This window comes from Alligator mississippiensis, chromosome 2 (genome assembly GCF_030867095.1).
Source record: "Alligator mississippiensis isolate rAllMis1 chromosome 2, rAllMis1, whole genome shotgun sequence".
NCBI lineage: Eukaryota > Metazoa > Chordata > Crocodylia > Alligatoridae > Alligator > Alligator mississippiensis.
This window is the reverse complement of record NC_081825.1, coordinates 34,534,271-34,555,030: the sequence shown is the minus strand read 5'-3', so window position 1 is coordinate 34,555,030 and position 20,760 is coordinate 34,534,271. Positions and strand designations below refer to the sequence as shown.

Genomic DNA, 20,760 nt, shown 5'->3' with positions numbered 1-20,760 from the left:
GCTGGCTGCAGCTGGGAGGCTGTAAACAGCTGTGCCGGGCCCTGCTGTCTGCCCTGAGGTGCGGATGCGGTTGCTGCCAGCATGGAGCTGATTCATAGATTCATAGATGTTAGGGTCAGAAGGGACCTCAATAGATCATCGAGTCCGAACCCCTGCATAAGCAGGAAAGAGTGCTGGGTCTAGATGACCCCAGCTAGATGCCTATCTAACCTCCTCTTGAAGACCCCCAGGGTAGGGGAGAGCACCACCTCTCTTGGGAGCCTGTTCCAGACCTTGGCCACTCGAACTATGAAGAAGTTCTTCCTAATGTCCAGTCTAAATCTGCTCTCTGCTAGCTTGTGGCCATTGTTTCTTGTAACCCCCAGGGGCGCCTTGGTGAATAAATACTCACCAATTCCCTTCTGTGCCCCCGTGATGAACTTAAAGGCAGCCACAAGGTCGCCTCTCAACCTTCTCTTGCAGAGGCTGAAAAGGTCCAGTTTCTCTAGTCTCTCCTCGTAGGGCTTGGTCTGCAGGCCCTTAACCATACGAGTTGCCCTTCTCTGGACCCTCTCCAGGTTATCCACATCCTTCTTGAAGTGTGGTGCCCAGAATTGCACGCAGTACTCCAACTGCGGTCTGACCAGGGCCCGATAGAGGGGAAGTATCACCTCCCTGGACCTATTCGTCATGCATCTGCTGATGCACGATAAAGTGCCATTGGCTTTTCTGATGGCTTCGTCACACTGCCGGCTCATGTTCATATTGGAGTCCACTAGGACTCCAAGATCCCTTTCCACCTCTGTGCCACCCAGCAGGTCATTCCCTAGGCTGTAGGTGTGCTGGACATTTTTCCTCCCTAGGTGCAGCACTTTGCATTTCTCCTTGTTGAACTGCATCCTGTTGTTTTCTGCCCACTTGTCCAGCCTATCCAGGTCTGCCTGCAGCTGTTCCCTGCCCTCCGGCGTGTCCACTTTTCCCCATAGCTTTGTGTCATCTGCAAACTTGGACAGAGTACATTTGACTCCCTCGTCCAAGTCGCTGATGAAGACATTAAAGAGTATCGGTCCAAGGACCGAGCCCTGCGGGACCCCACTGCCCACACCCTTCCAGGTCGAAGCCGACCCATCTACCACGACTCTTTGGGTGCGACCCTCTAGCCAATTCGCCACCCACCGGACTGTGTAGTCATCCACATCACAGCCTCTTAACTTGTTCACCAGTATGGAGTGGGATACCGTATCGAAGGCCTTCCTGAAGTCTAAGTATACGACATCCACCCCTCCTCCTGTGTCCAGGCGTTTCGTAACCTGGTCATAGAAAGAGACTAGGTTGGTCAGGCACGATCTGCCTGCCACAAACCCGTGCTGGTTTCCCCTCAGCATAATTTGCCCTGCCGGGCTCTCACAAATGTGAGCCTTGATAATTTTTTCAAAGACTTTACCAAGGATGGAGGTGAGACTGACTGGCCTATAGTTGCCCGGGTCCTCCTTCCTCCCCTTTTTGAAAATGGGGACCATGTTAGCCCTTTTCCAGTCCTCTGGGACTTGGCCCGTGCGCCACGAGCGTTCAAATATTCCTGCCAGTGGCTCTGCAATGATGTCGGCCAGTGCCTTCAGCACCCTCGGATGGAGCCCATCCGGGCCTGCCGATTTAAAGGCATCCAGTTATTCCAAATGACTCTGCACCACCTCAGGATCTACGTATGGAAGTCTGGCGCCTTGCTGCTGCCTCTCTACAACCCCAGTGAGAGACTTGTCGTGCCCCTCACTTAGGAACACTGAGGCAAAGAACTCGTTGAGGAGTTCAGCCTTGTCCCCCCTATCTGTCACCAATTGTTTCTGCCCATTTAGCAGTGGTCCTATTCCTCCCTGGGCCTTCCTTTTACTCCCAATATATCTAAAAAACAATTTCTTGTTGTCTTTTACTTGGGTTGCCATCCTCAGCTCCATGGTAGCTTTGGCCCACCTAACTGCCTCCCTACAAGCACGAGCAGAGGAGGTATATTCATCTTTAGCGATCTCACCCTGTTTCCACTTTTTATGTGCTCCCCTTTTGGCCCTTAGGCTGCCCTGGATTTCTCTGGTCAGCCATGGAAGCCTCCTGGCCCCTTTCCCTTTTTTGCCTCGCTCGGGGATCATCTTGCTTTGTGCCCGAAGGATCGTTTCCTTTTGGCACAGCCACCCTTCTTGGACTCCCATCCCTTCAAAACTCCTACTCTGCAGTGCTTCCTTGACTAATCGCCTGAGTGCATTGAGATCAGCTTTCCTAAAGTCTAGCACTTTCACCCTGCTAGTTACCTTACCCACTCGCCGTCTTATGTTGAATTCTATTATAAGGTGATCACTGTCTCCCAAATGGCTACCGATCTGGAGGTCCCCTATCATGTCATCTCCTGTTGCCAATACCAGATCCAGTATGGCATTCCCCCTAGTGGGACCATGTACCTCCTGTGTCAGGTGGAGGTCCTGTACACAGGTTAGAAACCTGCGTGAGCGATGGGACCTTGCTGTCTGCATCTCCCAGCAGATGTCCGGGTAGTTTAGGTCCCCCATGACTACCGCCTCTTTAGCTTTTATGGTCTCCGAGAGTTGCCTCAGGAGCCCCGCATCTATTTCTTCCCCTTGGTGTGGGGGTCTGTAGCAGACCCCTACCACCAAATCCCTTTCTCCTTGCCCCCCATGTAGCCTAAGCCACAATCCTTCCACTTCCTCAACCTCGGATTCTGTCTTGATGAGGGTTGATGTATATTGCTCACTGACATAAAGTGCAACCCCCCCCCCTTTCTTCCCCGACCTGTCCTTTCTGTACAATCTATAGCCCTCAATATGTACCGCCCAGTCATGGGATGAATCCCACCAGGTCTCTGTTAGCCCCACTGTGTTTAGTGCAAGCAGGAGCCCTAATTCATCCTGCTTGTTCCCCATGCTCCTAGCATTAGTATATAGGCACTTGAGCCCTGCGACTGGTGCCTTTGCTGCCCCCCCGCTCCGAGTCCCAAGGGGCCCATTGTTTCTTACCTTCTTGTTTCTTACCTGTTCTGTAGTGCTGGTCTCCCCATGGCTTTCAGGTTCCCAATGCTCTCTTTCTTCAGGCTGGGCTGTCCTTGTGGGTGCCACATGGTTTGGTGGTCCACAGCTTCCCCTGCCCTCGTACTCCCCTCCCCCCGATGAGCCTAGTTTAAAGCCTGCTGGAGGAGATCCGCCAACCTAGTAGAGAACACACGCTTACCTTTGAGGGACAGGTGAAGCCCATCCCAGCTGAGCATGTCCCTCGTCATGATGTGCGGGTCATTGTCCAGGAAGCCGAAGCCTGCCTCGAGACACCACTGCCGAAGCCGCCAGTTGGTCTCTCTGATGCAGTTCTCCTGCCGTCTTCCTCGTCCGGTCACTGGTAGGATGGAAGAGAAAACCACCTGTGCACCGAACTCCTTCAGCACGCCACCCAGAGCACTGTAGTCCGCCATCAGGTGATCGGGGGTTCTCCTGGCCGCATCATTAGTACCCACATGGACTAGGACCATGGGGTAATAATCGGTGGGCTTGATCCTGGCCTGGATTACCTCCGTCACATCCCGAATCTTTGCTCCAGGGAGGCAGCATACCTCTCGTGCCAAGGGGTCCTGGCGACAGATGGGTCCTTCCGTACCTCTCAGGATGGAGTCGCCTATGACAAGCACTCGTCGCCTCCTCCTCTGGGTCCTCGTGGGTCTCTTGTTCTGTTTGGAGTGTGAAGAACGTGGTGTTTCTTCTTGCCCAGGGGTTTCCTCCTCCCCTTCCATCTCCTGCAGGGTCGCCAGGGCCTCGTACCTGTTCACCAGTTGGACTGGAGAAGCTGGTACTGGTTTGCTGCGAGTTGCTCCGGTCCTGGCTGTGACCGTCTGCCACTCTGCTGTGGAGGGTATTCCCCGGGCTGCTTCTTCCTTTGGTGCCTGGGCCTGCAGGGAAAAGAAATATCTGTCAATTTCATCCTCCGCCTCCCTGATCCCCCTCAGCCTGCTAACCTCCTCCCGGAGCTCCCTCACCTGCGCCTCCAGAGCCCTAAGACGGGCACCTGCCGGACAGGTGTGGGGCCCCCAATCTCTGCCCCCCCCGGCCCTGCTGGGGATCCCCCACAGGCCAGGAGGTAGGGGGACATCAGCTCCCCCATGGGCTCGGTCTGGGTGGAGGCCTCAGACCTGCCCCGGGTAGCCTTGCCCCCCTGGGCAGAGGCCCTAGCAGCACTCCTCGTAGACACCATTCTATAAGCTGCTGTTTGTAGACCTGCGCGGTGTCTACGCCCTACCCCTACAGGAGTCCCACTCCTGGCCCGCCCACCGGCACGAACGCCTGCGCAAACGCCGGCGTGCTCTTACAGAGCGCGCCTGTTTGCGCGCTCTGTTCGTGCCGCACGGCTCGGGAGCGCGGCTCCCTACCGGCTTAGCTATATGGGACCCGGGGGGCTTCCCCTCCGGATCCGGCTAAGCTGTGCCGGGTTCCTCCGCCCCACTTACCTTTGGGGGATCAGCTGCTGCTGCCCCTGCTGCCAATTCCTCTGTTGCTGCTGCTGCCGCCGCCACCTCCAGTCAGTCGGTTGGTAAGAGGGCACACGTGCGTGCAGGACACACGTGTGCTGCCTCCTCTCCTTCCTGCTGCTGGTTCCCGAGTGGAGCCCAGCGCAGCTGTTTGCAGCCTGCCCGCTGCTTGCTGCAGCTACCTGGAGCCCAGACTGGATACAAATAGCTGCGCTGGGCTCCAGAGCCCAGGCACCAGCTCTGTGCTGGGAGTGGGGGAGAGACCGGGGTTGCACTGCCTCAGGCCCCTCGCCCACCTCTTGCTCCAAGGAATGCTTGCACGTGCCGGTACAGAGCTGATGCCTGGGCTCCGGAGCCCAGCGCAGCTGTTTGCAGCCTCCTGGCTGCAGCTTCCCAGAGCCCAGGAGCCTTATTGTCATGGTTGTGCATGGGAGACTTCAACTACCCAGACTTCTTGTGGGAAGAGCTCTCGGCCAAATCCAGGTTGTCGCAAAGCTTTCTCTCGTGTGTGGATGAGCTCTATCCGACTCAGGAAGTCTATGTGCTGACGAGAGGTAAAGCGCTGTTCGACCTGGTACTGGCAACCGGGGACGACCTAATCAGCAACCTAATGATCAAATGGAAGCTGGGTGACAGTGACCATGAGCTGATCACCTTCACCCGCCATAAACCTGGCAAGTCAGTCAGCAATACAGAAGTCCTCCACTTCAGAAAAGCTGACTTCGGCAAGCTAAGAAGGCTTGTCAGTGAGGCCCTAAGGGGCCACAACTCAAAAGGAAGGGGAGTCCAGGAATCCTCAAAGGAGCAATCCTGGATGCGCAAACAAAGTCCATCCCATCTCGGAGGAAAGGCAGCAAAAGGACACAGCAGCCCCCTTGGCTCTCCAGGGAACTAGCGGACCTCCTGCGTCTTAAACAACAGACCTACAAAGGATGGAGGACTAGATCCACCACCAAGGAGGAATACTCTGCAGTGGTCCGGACCTGCAGAGAGCGAACCAGGAGAGCCAAGGCTGCGACAGAACTCCAGCTAGCTACAAATATCAAGGACAATAAAACGTCCTTTTTTAGATATGTATGGAGCCGAAGGAAAATTAAGGGCAACATTGGACCTCTGCTAAACCAGATGGGACAACTGATGCCCACAAAAAAGCAAACTTGCTAAATGGGTATTTTGCATCAGTTTCTCACTAGTCCAATGGGACACCCCTGTCCACTACGGGACAGGGAGGCCCAGGTGAGGGAGATTCCTTACCCTCCATCAATGCTGACCTCATGAAGGAACACCTTGAGAGGCTGGATACCTTCAAGTCAGCTGACCCTGACAGTTTACACCCAGGGTACTCAAGGATCTGGCGAGCATCATAGCTCAGCCCCTGGCACGGATCTTCGAGAACTCCTGGTGCTCTGGTGAAGTGCCCAAAGATTGGAAGAAGGCCAATGTGGTGCCTATCTTCAAGAAAGGGAGGAAAGTAGATTCAGCAAACTACAAGCCCATCAGCCTGACCTCTATCCCGGGGAATGTCTTGGAAAAGATTATCAAAGAGGCCATCCTTCACAGACTGGCTGACGGCAACATCCTGAGGGGTAGCCAGCACAGGTTTGTTGCGGGTAGGTCTTGCTTGACCAATCTCATTTCCTTTTACAACCAGGTGACCTATCACCTGGACAAGGGAAAAGAGATTGATATCATATATCTTGATTTTAAAAAAGCCTTCAATCTGGTATCCCATGATCACCTCTTGGCAAAACTGGCCAACTGTGGCCTCGGGCTCACCACAATCCACTGGCTGGGGAATTGCAAAGGGTGATGGTTGACGGAAGTCAATCGTTGTGGTGCGCTGTGACCAGTGGGATTCCTCAAGGCTCTGTCCTAGGGCCTATACTATTTAACATTTTCATTAATGATGTAGACTTTGGTGTCAAAGGTGGACTGGCCAAGTTTGCCGACGACACCAAACTCTGGGGTAAAGCATGCGCACCTGAGGACAGAAGGGTAATCCAGGCAGACCTTGACAGGCTCAGGAAATGGGTGGATGAGAACCTGATGATGTTTTCCACCAAAAAATGCAAGGTTCTCCACCTTGGGAGGAAAAACCCACAGCATGCTTATAGGCTCGGCAGTGCTACGCTGGTTAGTGCTACAGATGAAAAGGACTTGGGGGTCATGATTGACCACAAGATGAACATGAGCCTTCAATGTGATGCTGCTGCTAGTAAAGCGAGCAAAACGCTGGCCTGCATCCATAGATGTTTCACAAGTAAATCTCAGGATGTCATTCTCCCATTGTACTCAGCCTTGGTGAGGCTGCAGCTGGAGTACTGCAGCCAGTTCTGGGCTCCACAATTCAAAAAGGATGTGGAGAAGCTTGCGAGAGTGCAGAGGAGAGCCATGCGCATGATCAGAGGTCAGGAAAACAGACCTTATGATGAGAGGCTGAGAGCCATGGGACTCTTCAGCCTGGAAAAGTGCAGGCTCAGGAGTGATCTGGTGGCCACCTGTAAGTTTATCAGGGGTGCTCACCAGGATCTGGGGGAACGTTTGTTCACCAGAGCGCTCCAAGGGATGACAAGGTTGAATGGTCACAAACTCCTCCATGACCGATTCAGGCTGGACATAAGGAAGAACTTCTTTACTGTCCGAGCCCCCAAGGTCTGGAATAGACTGCCGCCAGAGGTGGTTCAAGCACCCGCTTTGAGCGCCTTCAGGACACATTTGGATGGCTATCTTGCTGGGAAACTGTGATCCCTGCTGAATTCCTGCTCCTGGGGCAGGGGGCTGGACTCGATGATCTTCCAAGGTCCCTTCCAGCCCTGGTGTCTATGAATCTGTGAATCTGTTCCTGAGCTTATTTTGTCAGTTGCAGTCCCAGAGCCTCTGGGCTTACAGCTGTGAGGCTAGGGCAGGGGCATGGTTTCAAGTTTTTAAGCATCTTGAGCACTCCAGAGATCCAGATCTGGCCCCTCCAGAGAACCGGGGAGTGCTGGGAGCTGTATCTGAGATAATCTGGCCTCTGGACATCATCTTTGGAAGGAACGAGCTTCCCTCCTCTGGACCTGAGCTCTCAGAGACGCTGGGCAGAGCCACATGGCTGCTGCTCAGGGACGATGCAGCCTGGGGCTGTTCCAGTCTCCTTCTGGGACCCCAGACCAGTGGCCCCATCTCTGCCATTTCCATCCGGCATGGCCATGGGCAAGTCCCCCATGCCTCTGTGCATTGCAGCTTAAGAGTGAGGGTAGGATTTGTTCCCTGGAGCCCAGGTCTGGGGAGGGTCATGCCCCAGGAGCCCATGATGAGGCTCTGGCTTACTGCCTCAGTCCTTTCAGGACAGACTCCCCTGGCTCCAGCCCATCTCTCCCCTCCCCTGCTGCACTGGCCTGAACCCAGAGCAATGCCTTGGACCCAGTCGGGTGTTACACATACGCAGCACTGTCAGTCCAGAGCCAGTCTGGTTTGCTTTCCTTAGGGAAAATACCCCTTGATGCCCCCCTATGTCTGCTGCCTTGGCACCAGGTTGGAGGGACTGTGGTGGGGATGTGCCACCGTGTGGTCTCCCAGCCTCTCTGGGGATGATGGTTTAGATGTCCTGAATGGTCCAGCCAGCTTAGGGCCTTAGCTGTGTGGAGTGGGTGGGTGGTTGGGCTGACGAGCAGGCTCTGGGCTAAGGCCTTGGCTGGCCGTGATGCAGCCCAGGGGCTCCGGCAGGCCCAGGGCATTGGTGGGTCTGACTTTGTCCGATGGCTCAGCATCCTGGCTCTGTGCACCTGTGCATCTGGTTCTGTGTGTGCACACATATCTGGTTCTGGATTTGTGTGTGTATATGTGTCTGGTTCTCTCTTTGCTCTCCTTTCTCTCTCTCCTCTTTCTCTTTTTTCTCTCTGTCTCTCACTGCAACATGTGGGTAGGGAAGCAGTGGGGTGGAGGGAGCTGGACAACAGAAAGGAACCCAAATCTCGTTCCTTCCCAAGGAACACACAACAACAAAGGCAGCATTTATGATTATTAAATATACTAATATGCAGTGCATCCTGCCATGTACCCCTCTCCCCCCCATCCTCATTTTGTTTTTCTCGCATGCTGGCACTCTGGCACCTTCCAAGGTAGACATTGTGATGATTTTTTTGGCACTCTGGCCAAAAAACATTGCCTACCTCTGATCTACAAGGTCCCTTCCAGCCCCTTTCAATCTATGAATCCCTCTCTCATCAGTTTTTTCTGACATTTCCTCTCAGCAATAGCTTTGTTGGAAGTCAGTCTCTGACCATTCAGTACCTTTCATTGTCTCCATTTACTTTTGCCTCTAACTTGGGTTTCTCTTTTTTCTTTTGTCTTGAGTACTGTTAAGGTTTTTATATATCTTTTAGAAATCTTCTTCCCCTTGTCTCGGATGGCCGGAGCCGACTCGAGGTGATATACAAACTGCTCGGTCGTTTGGGCGGGCTGGTGAATGGAGAGGCAGACAAAGCGTATTGGTTGCAAAAACTTTACTTATGCCGCTAGTAGCCGCGACGCAGGTGGTCTGGTCGCTTAGACAACTCCACGAGTTGCTCCAGCTGGCAAGGCTCAGGCCAGCTAATCCGTCCACAAATTAAGCCAGCAGGGAAAGGGTACGTCGGGGATTGCACTCGGCGACGGGGAGAAGAATCGATAGGTGATCAGGCTATCGATCAGCTCAGCCGCAAGTCAGATATCTTTAGAGGCACTCTGCAGCGTGCTTGAAGTTCTCCGACTTAGGCGGAAGTCACACAAAATTTTATACGGCCAACAAGCCAATTACTAGCCGTCACGTAGGAATAATTTAGAACTGGCCAATAGCGGGACACAAATTTGCATGCGAATGGCAGGAACTCTCTTGCACCGGGGTTTTCTGTTGCAGCAGAAAACTTTTGCTGTGCAAGAGACTCTCATGTGGTGGGAAAATTCCATTGTGCCGTGGCACTAAAATCATTGGGTTGTGACATGCCCCCTTGCCGATGGCACAACTGCAATTTTAGACACATGAGCACGTTATAGAGAATTTTTGTTTCAGGATTCACTGGCCTGACAGAGCTTAAGCAACCAACATATATATAAACAAACAATTTTACAGAACGGTCTTTTTAACGAACTATAAAATACAATAACTTAAACATATAACAACAACTATTAGTTATCGTCTGATTGGAGAACATCTGTTTGGGACTCCCCTTGTTTGTTAGTCAGTGCACAATGAAATAATCACCGCGGGACGTCCGTCTTCTCCCATAACAGACAATGCCAATTAAAATACTTAGCAAAATAAGAGAGGGGCAGCGCTATAGCAAGTTCTGGGCCGATGGACATTCGCTGCCTCGGTGCCCCCTCCATAGCCGTTATTATGTTGACTTAAGGGAACCGCAGTTGGGTGCTCGACGGATCTCACAATCGAGCGGCTGTGGATTACTGCTTTGTTGAAGTCGGACCTATAAAGAAAGAAACAACAACAGAACAAAACAAAAGAGAATCGTAGTTGAATTTATTATAAGGATACTAGGTGAACGTTGGAATGACGAGTCATCCAGTTGTGATGAACGAGAATAGGGGGACGATCGGGCTTTTCCTCTAATTGGACAGAATAGGTATTAGGATATTGTCCCGGCCGTTGAACTGTTCACTTGTGAACTTGTGGATGAGACTGGTGGGGGTGCGGTATCGAGATCCACACTAACTCATCTGGTTGGAGCTTAGGTTCCCAAGGCAGAGGTTTCTTGACATTAGCTTCGTCCCATAACGGTTTTGCGGTGTTCAGTGAGATAAGAACATCATGATTGAATTTAGTCCAGTTTTTAAACATCCCTCCTCCTCTGAGACGAAGTTGTTCTTTGTACAGGCCTATATGTCTTTCTACAACGCCATTGGACTGCGGGTGGTACGGCAGATGGAGATGCCATGCTACATTGTGAAGACGAGCATATTTGTCTAGAGCGTTAGAGTTAAACGGGGGTCCCCCATCAGACTGAATCTCATGAGGAGGTTGCCAGGTGGCAAATACAGCAGTTAAGGCAGAAATAACAGCAGTGGAATTGCTTTTTCGTAAGGGAATAACTTGTAACTGTCTCGTTCCCAAATCAACAACAACTAATCCTTTATTTGGCGGCTTAGACCCTGGGAGGGGTCCTAGCAGATCTACCTGCCAGATTTTTCCTGCCTGGAACTGTGAAGAGTTGAAAGCTCTGAGCTGATGTTTGGTTCTATGACACTTCTCCTTAGCACATATCTCACAGGCCTGAGCTACCTTTTCCCAATTGCGCCGAACTCCGTATGAGGCCGGCTCCATAATGGTTCGGCACCAACGTTGATGGCAAGCTCGCGGTCCTGGGTGACCCCAATTTTCATGAAGCCACACGAGGAACGGATTTATTTCAGGACCGGAGGTAGATGTGATAGGCAAAACTACGTCGGTCCGGAGCGGGTCTTCTAAGAGCTTATCGATGACCTCATGTACTGGATCAGTATCCGGACGGTGTGACTTAGTGTGTTTAACCAACGGGAGCCATGCAAATTTAGTTAACGTTTTCCAGATGTCTTGCCAATCATTCAAATTTTTGGTGGGAAAGGCTGTACCCGTAAGAATTTTATAAATGTACTGCGAATCGATTGTGATGATTGGAACGGGGAACGTATCGTCATGATGTGTCAGACAGTGCTCCAGGACCTTGAGGAATCCTAACAATTCACATTTTTGGGCTGAATTGTCATCTGGGTAGGCTTGAAATATTTCCTGATCGTGACAAGCCTTGCAATAGTACCCATAGCCGCCATGTCGGGAGGTTCCATCTGAGGCCATCCATGCTGGGGCAGAAGTTCCATACAGTGTAGGGACCTTTTCCTCATCTTCTGGGCTGGGATTAGGCGTTGTAACTTCCAGCAGTGCCAGTTGTAATGGTGGGTAAGCACCAACGTATTCCACGTCTTAGGCTCCCCGTGAAAATGCGGGTCGACTTTTTCCGCATCTAGCAAGGGTAACAATGTGGCACCAGGAGCGCATAATGTTCCATGTCCCCTTGCTAATGGCTCCACTAATTTTTCAGCTAGGAGGATTTTTCCTACAGCTCCATATCGATGTTGTGCTGCTTGAAGTGTTTTATGGGCAGTGTATACTAGCTCATCGCGAGGGTTGTGCATAACAGCCCATACGTGGTTTGTGGTGAACCCAAGGGTTACGGTTAATGACTCACCCAGATAGATGGCGTGCAGCTGTGTGTTTTTAACCGTGGCCAGAAGGCGAAGCAGGTTCCGCTGATCTCCTTTCATCCAGGGTGTGGATTTTTGGGATTTGTCACGGATCTGTCGCTGCAACTTAGTGAGGAGCGCCAAATCACTGGGTTCAACATAATGCCGGTACCAGTTCAAATGACCTAAGAGCTGCTGGAAGTGTTTCTTAGTAACAGGGAGGAATGTTTTTAATGGATCAATGTTAGGACCATCACGTGAGATTCCGTGGCGGATGGAACCGATGTATCGGGTGCCAAGGAACGTGATGTCATCTACAGGATGTAGGCATGACTTTTCCTCGTTGATCGTCCATCCCTCGCTTTGAAGGTGAGCAACTAGTTGGTTGACTATACTAGTAACTACAGAACTATCACGACCCATGATAGCAATATCATCGACATAACTCCAGATTCTTAATTCCTCCTCTGGAGGAAGAGAATGTGAGGCTTGAAAATTCTTCAGGGTATTATTCATGGCACCAGTAGCTAGCGACGGAGCGTTGTGATATCCCTGCGGACAAACCATCCACCTGTACATAGTGCCATCAATGCACATATTTAGTATTCCTTCTGGGTCAGTTATCGGGATGGAAAAGAACATGTTTTTCAAATCCAGCGTGACTCCCACCCACTTACTTTGCTGGAATTGTGCCATCTCAAACATGCATTGTGGCAGAGTAGAAGGATTAGGTTGCTGAAGTACTTGACATCTTTTGTTGACCTCTCTATAGTCTACGACTAGCCGGGCTTCGTTGGGCTTTCCAGGTTTCGCAACTCCCCATCCTGGTGACAAGTAGGTGCTAGCAGTTACGGTTTTGATACAACCTCGTTGCTCGAGTCGCCGCAGGAGGTCAGTAAGGGACTTTTTTAGGGGACCCTTGGTTGGGATTGGTCGATAACGCCAGGTGGAGGTGTTACGAAGCATTGGTCGATGCCAATCCTGTTCTGGGATAATAATGGGTAAGGCTTGTAGCACTTGTTCTTTAAGGTCAAGCGCTCTTATCCCCGGGATTCCTAGAATGTTGATGCCCTCTAGGACAGCCTCTAGGGGGTATCAGTGGCCTTGGACTGAGAATTTGACCTTTGTAGTGACTGCAATAGCGTTAAGCGCTTGTACCTTGATCGTTTTGGTGGTCTTCTGGTGAGGTATCGTTGAGGTAATCACATTGACTTGAGCTCCAGTATCAAGAAGGAAGAATACTTGTTGTTGGTCATCTGGATCAGTAGGGCTGTAAACGGTGAGTTCGGCATAAGGACGAGGGTCAGTGGGGTCAGGTTTGAGTTGGAGAAGGCTGCCGGCAGAGCCGACAGCCATTATTCGTTTTTTGGTGAGTCTTCGAATTTGAATCCTAATGTGTCGGCTAGACGCCGTTGGGTCCTTTCTCCCAAAATGTACAACTGATACTTTGTAAGTCCGGAGCGAGCGAGAAGAAACCCGAACATATTTTTTTCCTTCAAAGTTCTTGGAGGTGACTACCATGACTCTTGCCGGGGAGTAAACTCTTGACGTCTTGGTCTCGGTGTTTCGACTGGGTATGCTGAAGATCGGTCTCTTATATCAGAAGTTTCTTCACTTTGTTTCATGAGCGCCTGCAGTCGTGGGAGATGGCCTAAGAGATTTCCCACTGGCTGACCCGCCATTGGATTCAAAAAGAGTCGGAGCGTAACAGCATTTGCTCCTCCATATACCTCTACACAGGCGTCTATAGCTTCCAGGGGCGTTGGAATTGCCCCGGGGTCCGATAGATGGCGATGAGCCCATCTCTCTTTGCATTGGGCTGCTGTTAGCCCCACTGGATTCGCTCTTGGGCTCCATGAAAGGTATGATACTCCGATTATGGCTAGGAGGAGTTGCTCCGCAGTGGCCTTCTGCGGGCGACCCTCATGCCAGGTGTGAAATTTGTGGGTTACCTGTCCCACTACAAGCGCCGGGAGTGGGATGGGCCAGTGGGCACTGTCCGTGACCACGTTCAAATCAGTAGCATGCCCTCCGCTCCACGCCGCTTGTCCAGTCAGGGCACTCGCTTCTTCCTGGTCTAAAGTGTCAGATCCAAACTCTATTATTAATCGTCCCAACCACATGGCCAAAGTTTCTTCTGATTTTATTTTAGATTCTCTGCAAAGTTCCTGAATTTCTGGTCGAGCGCATGTGTGAGAGGTAACAGTGGTACGCGTGGTACCTTCTTCATCCGCAACACGCTTCAACACGCTCCCCGTGGCAAGGAGGCGGGGCCGTTGGGAACAACGTCACCTCAGGGGGCGGGGTTGCTAGGCGGGTCCCCGCCGGTTCTCCCGAAACTCCGCCCCTTTTTTCCAGGTTCTCCGGATGGCTCGCGCTTCTCTCGGCGCCATTTTCTATTAGCGGCTTCATGCGTCCGGCACTATTAATAAACGCCGCTCTGGAGTTCTCTGCTGTTTGCTCCAGCGATTCCTTGCCCGCCGTATGCATTTGAACCTCTAAATTTGAGTATTCCCTTAGTAGACCCACTACTGCACGGAACAACACGTTCATCATCTTTCCCTTCTTCCATTTAGTTAAACCCCATTTGGGCATGTGACGGCCCTTGGTCTCCAGGTCCTCCTGGAGCTGAACGAGGAGCTCGTGGCCCCGCGACCCAGGCACCAAATCCGGACAGTTGAACCAGTCCGTGGGGGTGGGTTCCCCTCCTTCCCTTAAGTATCGGGTGCATTGAGCAAACTCCTGAGCGGGGGTCAGCTTTTCTGCCTTCCGCGCCTTCACCCCGACTAGGGATATGGTTGATGTTTCCTCCGGGGGTTGATAATAGACCCAGTCGCTCCCCATTATGCATCCGAACTCCCCAAGGGATAGCTTAGTTCTCCACTCTTTTATGACTGCTTCTTCTTTCTTTACGGAGAAGTAGCCATCAATATTCCGTTCATCCCCTTCTACCGCGTGGTGGTAGGCGATACGCGCCCATAGATCGTTTGCATTCTCTACGCGGCGAATCCGGGTGCGCCAAGGGCAGCAACCAATTAGACTCATCTCCATCACTGTGCCCTTGCATCCCATCCTCGTCGCCATGTCTTGGACGGCCGGAGCCGACTCGAGGTGATATACAAATTGCCCGGTCGTTTGGGCGGGCTGGTGAATGGAGAGGCAGACAAAGCATATTGGTTGCAAAAACTTTACTTACGCCGCTAGTAGCCGCGACGCAGGTGGTCCGGTCGCTTAGACAACTCCACGAGTTGCTCCAGCTGGTGAGGCTCAGGCCAGCTAATCCGTCCACAAATTAAGCCGGCAGGGAAAGGGTACATCGGGGATTGCGCTCGGCAACAGGGAGAAGAATCGATAGGTGATCAGGCTATCGATCAGCTCAGCCGCAAGTCAGATATCTTTAGAGGCACTCTGCAGCGTGCTCGTTCTCCAACTTGGGCGGAAGTTGTACAAAATTTTATACGGCCAGCAAGCCAATTACTAGCCGCCATGTAGGAATAATTTAGAACTGGCCAATAGCGGGACACAAATTTGCATGCGAATGGCGGGAACTCTCTTGCACCGGGGTTTTCTGTTGCAGCAGAAAACTTTTGCTGTGCAAGAGACTCTCATGTGGTGGGAAAATTCCATCGTGCCAAGGCACTAAAATCATTGGGTTGTGACACCCCTCTCTCCCTCCCAGATCTGTACCCACCTAGAGTTACAATTCCTGTCATGCTTCTGAAAAGGGTTGCTGCACATTATATTGATAGGTTGTTTGACAATGTAATTAAAGCACAGACAGTGCCTCATAGGTGTTTTCTGTTGCATTCTGTTCCAACAAAGGGATTTTAAATCCATGTACCACAGCAGGTGGGAAAATGCAGCCTGCGGGCTGGATGCGGCCCGCCAGGCCAGTCTATCTGGCCTGCGGGGCCCCTAAAAAATTTAGAAAATTAATATTTATCTGCCCCTGGCTGCCTGTCACGCGACTCTCCATGGCTTGCCAAAACTCAGTAAGTGGCCCTCCGCCCAAAATAATTGCCCACCCCTGCTGTACCACAATGCCGCTTAGAATGCCTTAATTCTGATATACAGGTATCATTTGACTAATCCATATTAGGAAGAGATAGTGAGTTGAGTGCAGTTACCATTAGTTTTTAACCATTTATGTTTCAACTTTTGTTATCTTTTTAGTAAAAATAAAAGTTTGTAAAATGTTTGTCTATGGTAATTTTCCCTATGATCTAGGATTCCAGGAGTGGAATTCTAGATCGTATGACATTAAGTCCAGTGTTACTAAATCACCTCTGTAAGAGCCTCCGATCAGTGCTGCATGTCAAAAGTCATTTTTACATTGTTGTTGAAAAAGGAACTTCAGTTAAAGATTGTAAGTTGATGCTGAACTGGGAAGCATTAAGACCACCCATCCATAAAATTGTATCAGTAGCAGCCATCTTTGATGTGTATATGTGTGTAGGTTAGGAACAGGAATGGATTTAATGACTCAGTGGGAATTATACCATTAGAAAACTTTTCACTTGGCAATGTAGGCTAAGACAGGGACAAGAGAAGTAAAGGAGGTGATAACTGAAAATGGAGGTATGTGGTCCTAAATCAGGACTCAGCAGGCAAGGCTGATGTCCCAAAACACCTACTATAATAGTACAGCTTAAAGGTCAGGCACCCCTCTGAAAAAATGACTAAAAAAGATTGCATCTTTTTATTGGGTTCATCTACTACTATGTTTCTTTTTAAAGTAATATGTTTTAAGGCCAAAGGAAACCAATTCAAATCATGCAGTTTGACCTTCTGCATAAAAAGGTCATGGCATTTCTGCATTGGGTCCATATGCACTTTTTAAATAATAACTAATATTTTTTATTTCTACTGATGCTGGTTTCCGCCCATTTTTCTTACTGTTCTATTCCTGTTGATACTGAGAGCTTGCACATCACCAACAGAAGTATTTACTAACTGCTAATTGTAGAATTGTTATTCTTGTGTCAGGCATAAGGCAGCGTGACTTACAGACTCCAGGATCATTTTTCCTTACAACAGGGGGAGAGGGATTTAGTTTTATTAATGAAATGGGTAGATTTGATTTGATAGTAATTGGAAAAAACCCATAATCCTGTGATACAATTTTTACAGTCACTTTGCAGAGTACAACTGAATGGTAACGGAATTGTAAGCGCCTGTAGATGCCTAAGACTGACAATTGTCCTTCTCTAGCAAATATTAAGGCCAAGGGCTGTACATAGAAGAGTTTTGTTGACTATAACTATCCAGAAGATATGCTCGTAAAATAAAATCCTTTAGTTTCCAGTAGGGACCATTTTCTTTTTTCTGAAGAATGCGGTTCAAAACCAATAGGAAAAGAAGGCTTTTGAAAGCATTGTGTTCTTGTAGTTTTGCATAGCCTATCAATTATTATAGTGTTGGTTCTGCTTGCTGCTGTTACAACTGACAGTGTTTGGGGGTTTTATAACTTATTACTAAGATATTGGAACAATTTCAGAAAAAATGAATGGTCAAGTAATTGCAATTAGATAAGAAAATTAACAGTTCAATTTTTTGATACCTAAGAAGCATGACGTTTTTGGTTGCCTTCCTGTTACAGCAGGGACGGGCAATTATTTTGGGCAGAGGGCCACTTACTGAGTTTTGGCAAGCCATCGAGGGCTGCATGACAGGCAGCCAGGTACAGATAAATATTAATTTTCTAAATTTTTAGGGGCCCTGTGGGCCAGATAAACTGGCCTGGTAGGCCGCATCTGGCCCATGGGTCGCATTTTGCCCACCCCTGTGTTACAGTATACCAGAATTAATCCTTCCAAGACAATATGCTTCCTACTGTTATTAGTGGTCAGGAGCTATATTTTTGGTTGGGGACATATCCTATTTCTTTTCAACAAATGTGCAGATTTAATTAGCCACATTCAAGTCCCTGCATTGTTGTCCATCAACCAATAGGACTTTCTCTAACGCCCATCAATAGTCCTGTCTTAACTGACAGGATATGTGGTTGAGCAACACAGGCACCTGGTATTTTTTTTGAGAAATAATAGGAGGGTTGTTATTAGTATCTGTCTTCTAGCTAGTAGTTCAGAATATCCTTGTGTTATCAAATTAGCCCCTTGTAGTCATATTAATAGATGGTTTTGTTTGAGTAAGTGGTTGTGGCCAAGTCTAGTTTGTGCACTGCAGAGGAAATGTTCAGTCCAGCCCTCTTTCTTTGTATGGAATACCCATGCCAGCCATGCAAAGGAAGACATTATGTCTGCTATATGTCCCCCTGGATATTTGCCAGAAAGGGTGGAGTTTCAGTTCTGCCTTTTGTGCTGGCTTAAGAGGAAGTACTTCCTTCATATAGGCACAAGGCATTTTCTTTCTTTCACATAGTCCACTCCCACCAACCTTCAAACACGCGCACAGAGCTAAGGGGTCTACTCCCACCTACTTCAAAACACATGTGGAGCTAAGAGGAAAACCAGGAGGCCAACTTGACTTTGAATATCTGCTCCTTGGACAGGGCAAAGCCATGATGTTTTGCTTGGGTCTTGAAGGCAGAAAAACACAATTTAACCTTTAGAGTCTTTTAAATGGTTGTTTCTGTTCTGTAGATCATGGAAAACCGTTATTGCTACAATAGCTTTTTCATTACATTTGCTGCAAGCAGTGGCAAGAGTGAGCGCAACCTAGTGAGTTTGGACTCTAAAAATGTGAACTCTCTTAATTGAAATATTTGGATTATATTCCTAACAATCTAGATAGCAGTAAAATCAGTACAGGACAAGGGAAGGGTAGGACTGGTTTGCCCATGTGCAGCTATAAAGCAGAGAGAACAGTTTGAATTATTTCCATTTTTTGTGCCAGATGCTATATATTAGTCACTCAGATATTTTGAATATTTATTAAATCCCATGTTTAATTGCTCACTTTTTTTTCATAGGGCCTCTTAATCCTGTTGGACTGTCTTTGCTGGGTGGATTTGCAAGCAGAGCTGTTGAATACTCCATGACCCCAATTCAAATGCCACTGCATGGAAGTACCCAAGCCTAACTTCAAAAGCCATGTATTTTCAAGATGAATGCATGCCACATAGTCCCTGATAAATATGTAATACTGTGAATGAACATGAAACTGAGAAATCATTGCTGTCATTAAGCAGACTGTTTCAGAACTAGAAACGTAAAGCCTTTCTGTAGGTGATAGATCAAATTTAGCAAGTTGCTGTTTGTTTTGCTGTAAGGCAAAATGTTCCATCTTGGTTAAGGGAGACTGCAGTTTCACACTGTTTACATGACATTGTTGTCAATGAGCCATATCCTCCCTTTCCCAGGGTGTTCTTGCATTGGAAATAAAAAACAAGCGTTCACTTGCAGAGCTTCCTTTAAAACATCCTCTTTGCAGAGCAAGATTTCGGCAGCTCAGCTATGGATCTGTCAAAGTGTTTGGATCATATAAGCCGCAGATCTTAGGCATTCAGTGGAGGCTAGAGTTATCTGTACTGAAGACCTGTACTTCTGCACTGGCTCCTCCCACCTCCTGGCTTTTGGCAAAGCTACTCCTGGGTGACTGCTTTCTCCCTAGAGGATGGTCATAACATCAACGGAAAGAGCAAACAAATTAATACTAGTGGTCTTCTGCTCTCTCCCATGGAGTTGGAGGCTGGCACCCATTCAACCCCTTTCTACTTGTTCAAGTGGAACAGCTTATAGAGAGGGCACCAGGGAGAGGAGGGAATGATGCAATGGAGGCGGGAATCTCAGATTTCATACCCAGCGCAGCCACCAACTCTCAGACGGAGTGGAGAAGAGAATGAGATCCAGCCTTAGGATCATGGTGTAATCTGCAGCTCTGCTCTTCCCAGCCAAAGGATGTCTGTGTGGAAGCATTAAGCAGAACAGTTGTAGACATTAGAAATTTTACACATACATCCGTTACTTAGAAAACATGTGTTTAATGCTTGAACGCCAGAATGTACATACTTAGCTTTGGGAAAAAAAAACATTTTAAGAACTGTGCTGTAAAACCTGCCAAACAATCGCAACAGGTTTTATAAAAGATTTCTTCTCGTATGTGCATTATAGATTGCATACTTAAAAAAAAAAAAACTTAAAATAAATGTTTCTTAAATAACTATGGTTGTTTTTAAACTTTTGTGCTATTTAAATACCTACAAAAACTATTACTTGCTGCATAGAGGACTAAGAAATGAACTGATACATGAGAGAAACAGAGAAAAGGAAATATGCTCTGGCTGACAATCAAAAAAAATGTAAACCTTGAAGCCATTTCTTTCCACAGGTTTCCAAAAGAAACCTGTTTCCCCTCAAACATTTGCCTAGGCTGCTTTTTTTTTTTTGATGGAGGGGGGGAGGGGGGCAGGGTGGGGGAGAAGAGGAGGAGGAAGGGGGAGGGGGGATGTATATACTGTTTCCTGATTCTGTTTCTTAATGTTGCATTTTTTGAAAAAGCCATGATAGGCATCATGAGTGCTTCCATAGCAATAAGATCATGATACAGCAGTTACCAACTGCTGCTGAGTTTGTAAAAAAACTAATTATAATTCTTGTTTTTTAATTAACAGAAACCCACACAAAATATTATGGTCTTGTAGCCCTGGTTCCAACTGGTTAGCTTAACCAGTTATTTTTTATCAATCAAGCTCTCAAATCTTATGATTGAAAAAGCTTATGATTGATGGAAATATATATATATATATCCATTAATAAATAAATATATATGTGTGTGTGTGTGTGTAAGCAGGACTTTGTCCTAAAGCTCAAGTATTGTCATACTTGCTAATTGCTCAAGCTTTGACTTTGTCCTAAAAAGCACCTTTTCTTTATCAAACTTATTTTCACATTTCAACACCTGAGAAATGACCAAATTGATTTTGTATCTATGTGAGCTAATTACTTTATTTCTTAGAGTACAGGTGTTGCCTATATTTCTGTCTTCTAAAATTCCTGTTTCATGTATGAAACATCTACACAAAATACTTAACTGCACATTAGCATAGTTTATGTGAAGTAAGCATGTGCATAAGTGCACATGCTTACTACACAGTAAACCTCCTTAATCCCGAGTAA

The 20,760-nt window shown here is 48.6% G+C and overlaps 1 protein-coding gene across 8 annotated transcripts in view; it reads left to right on the top strand.

Moving 5' to 3' along the window:
* LCORL (ligand dependent nuclear receptor corepressor like) overlaps positions 1–20,760 on the top strand; it is a 194,292-nt gene that overhangs the window by 169,763 nt on the left and 3,769 nt on the right. For 6 of the 8 annotated variants that reach the window (XM_019480065.2, XM_059721603.1, XM_059721600.1 and 3 more), the window contains one exon: positions 18,615–19,805. The exons of the other annotated variants lie outside the window; for them this stretch is intronic. In XM_019480065.2, coding sequence (XP_019335610.2) covers positions 18,615–18,724 — 110 coding nt within the window. In that variant the 3' untranslated portion in view covers positions 18,725–19,805. Of the gene's footprint in view, positions 1–18,614; positions 19,806–20,760 lie in introns of those variants that run through there. 8 annotated transcript variants of the gene reach the window in all.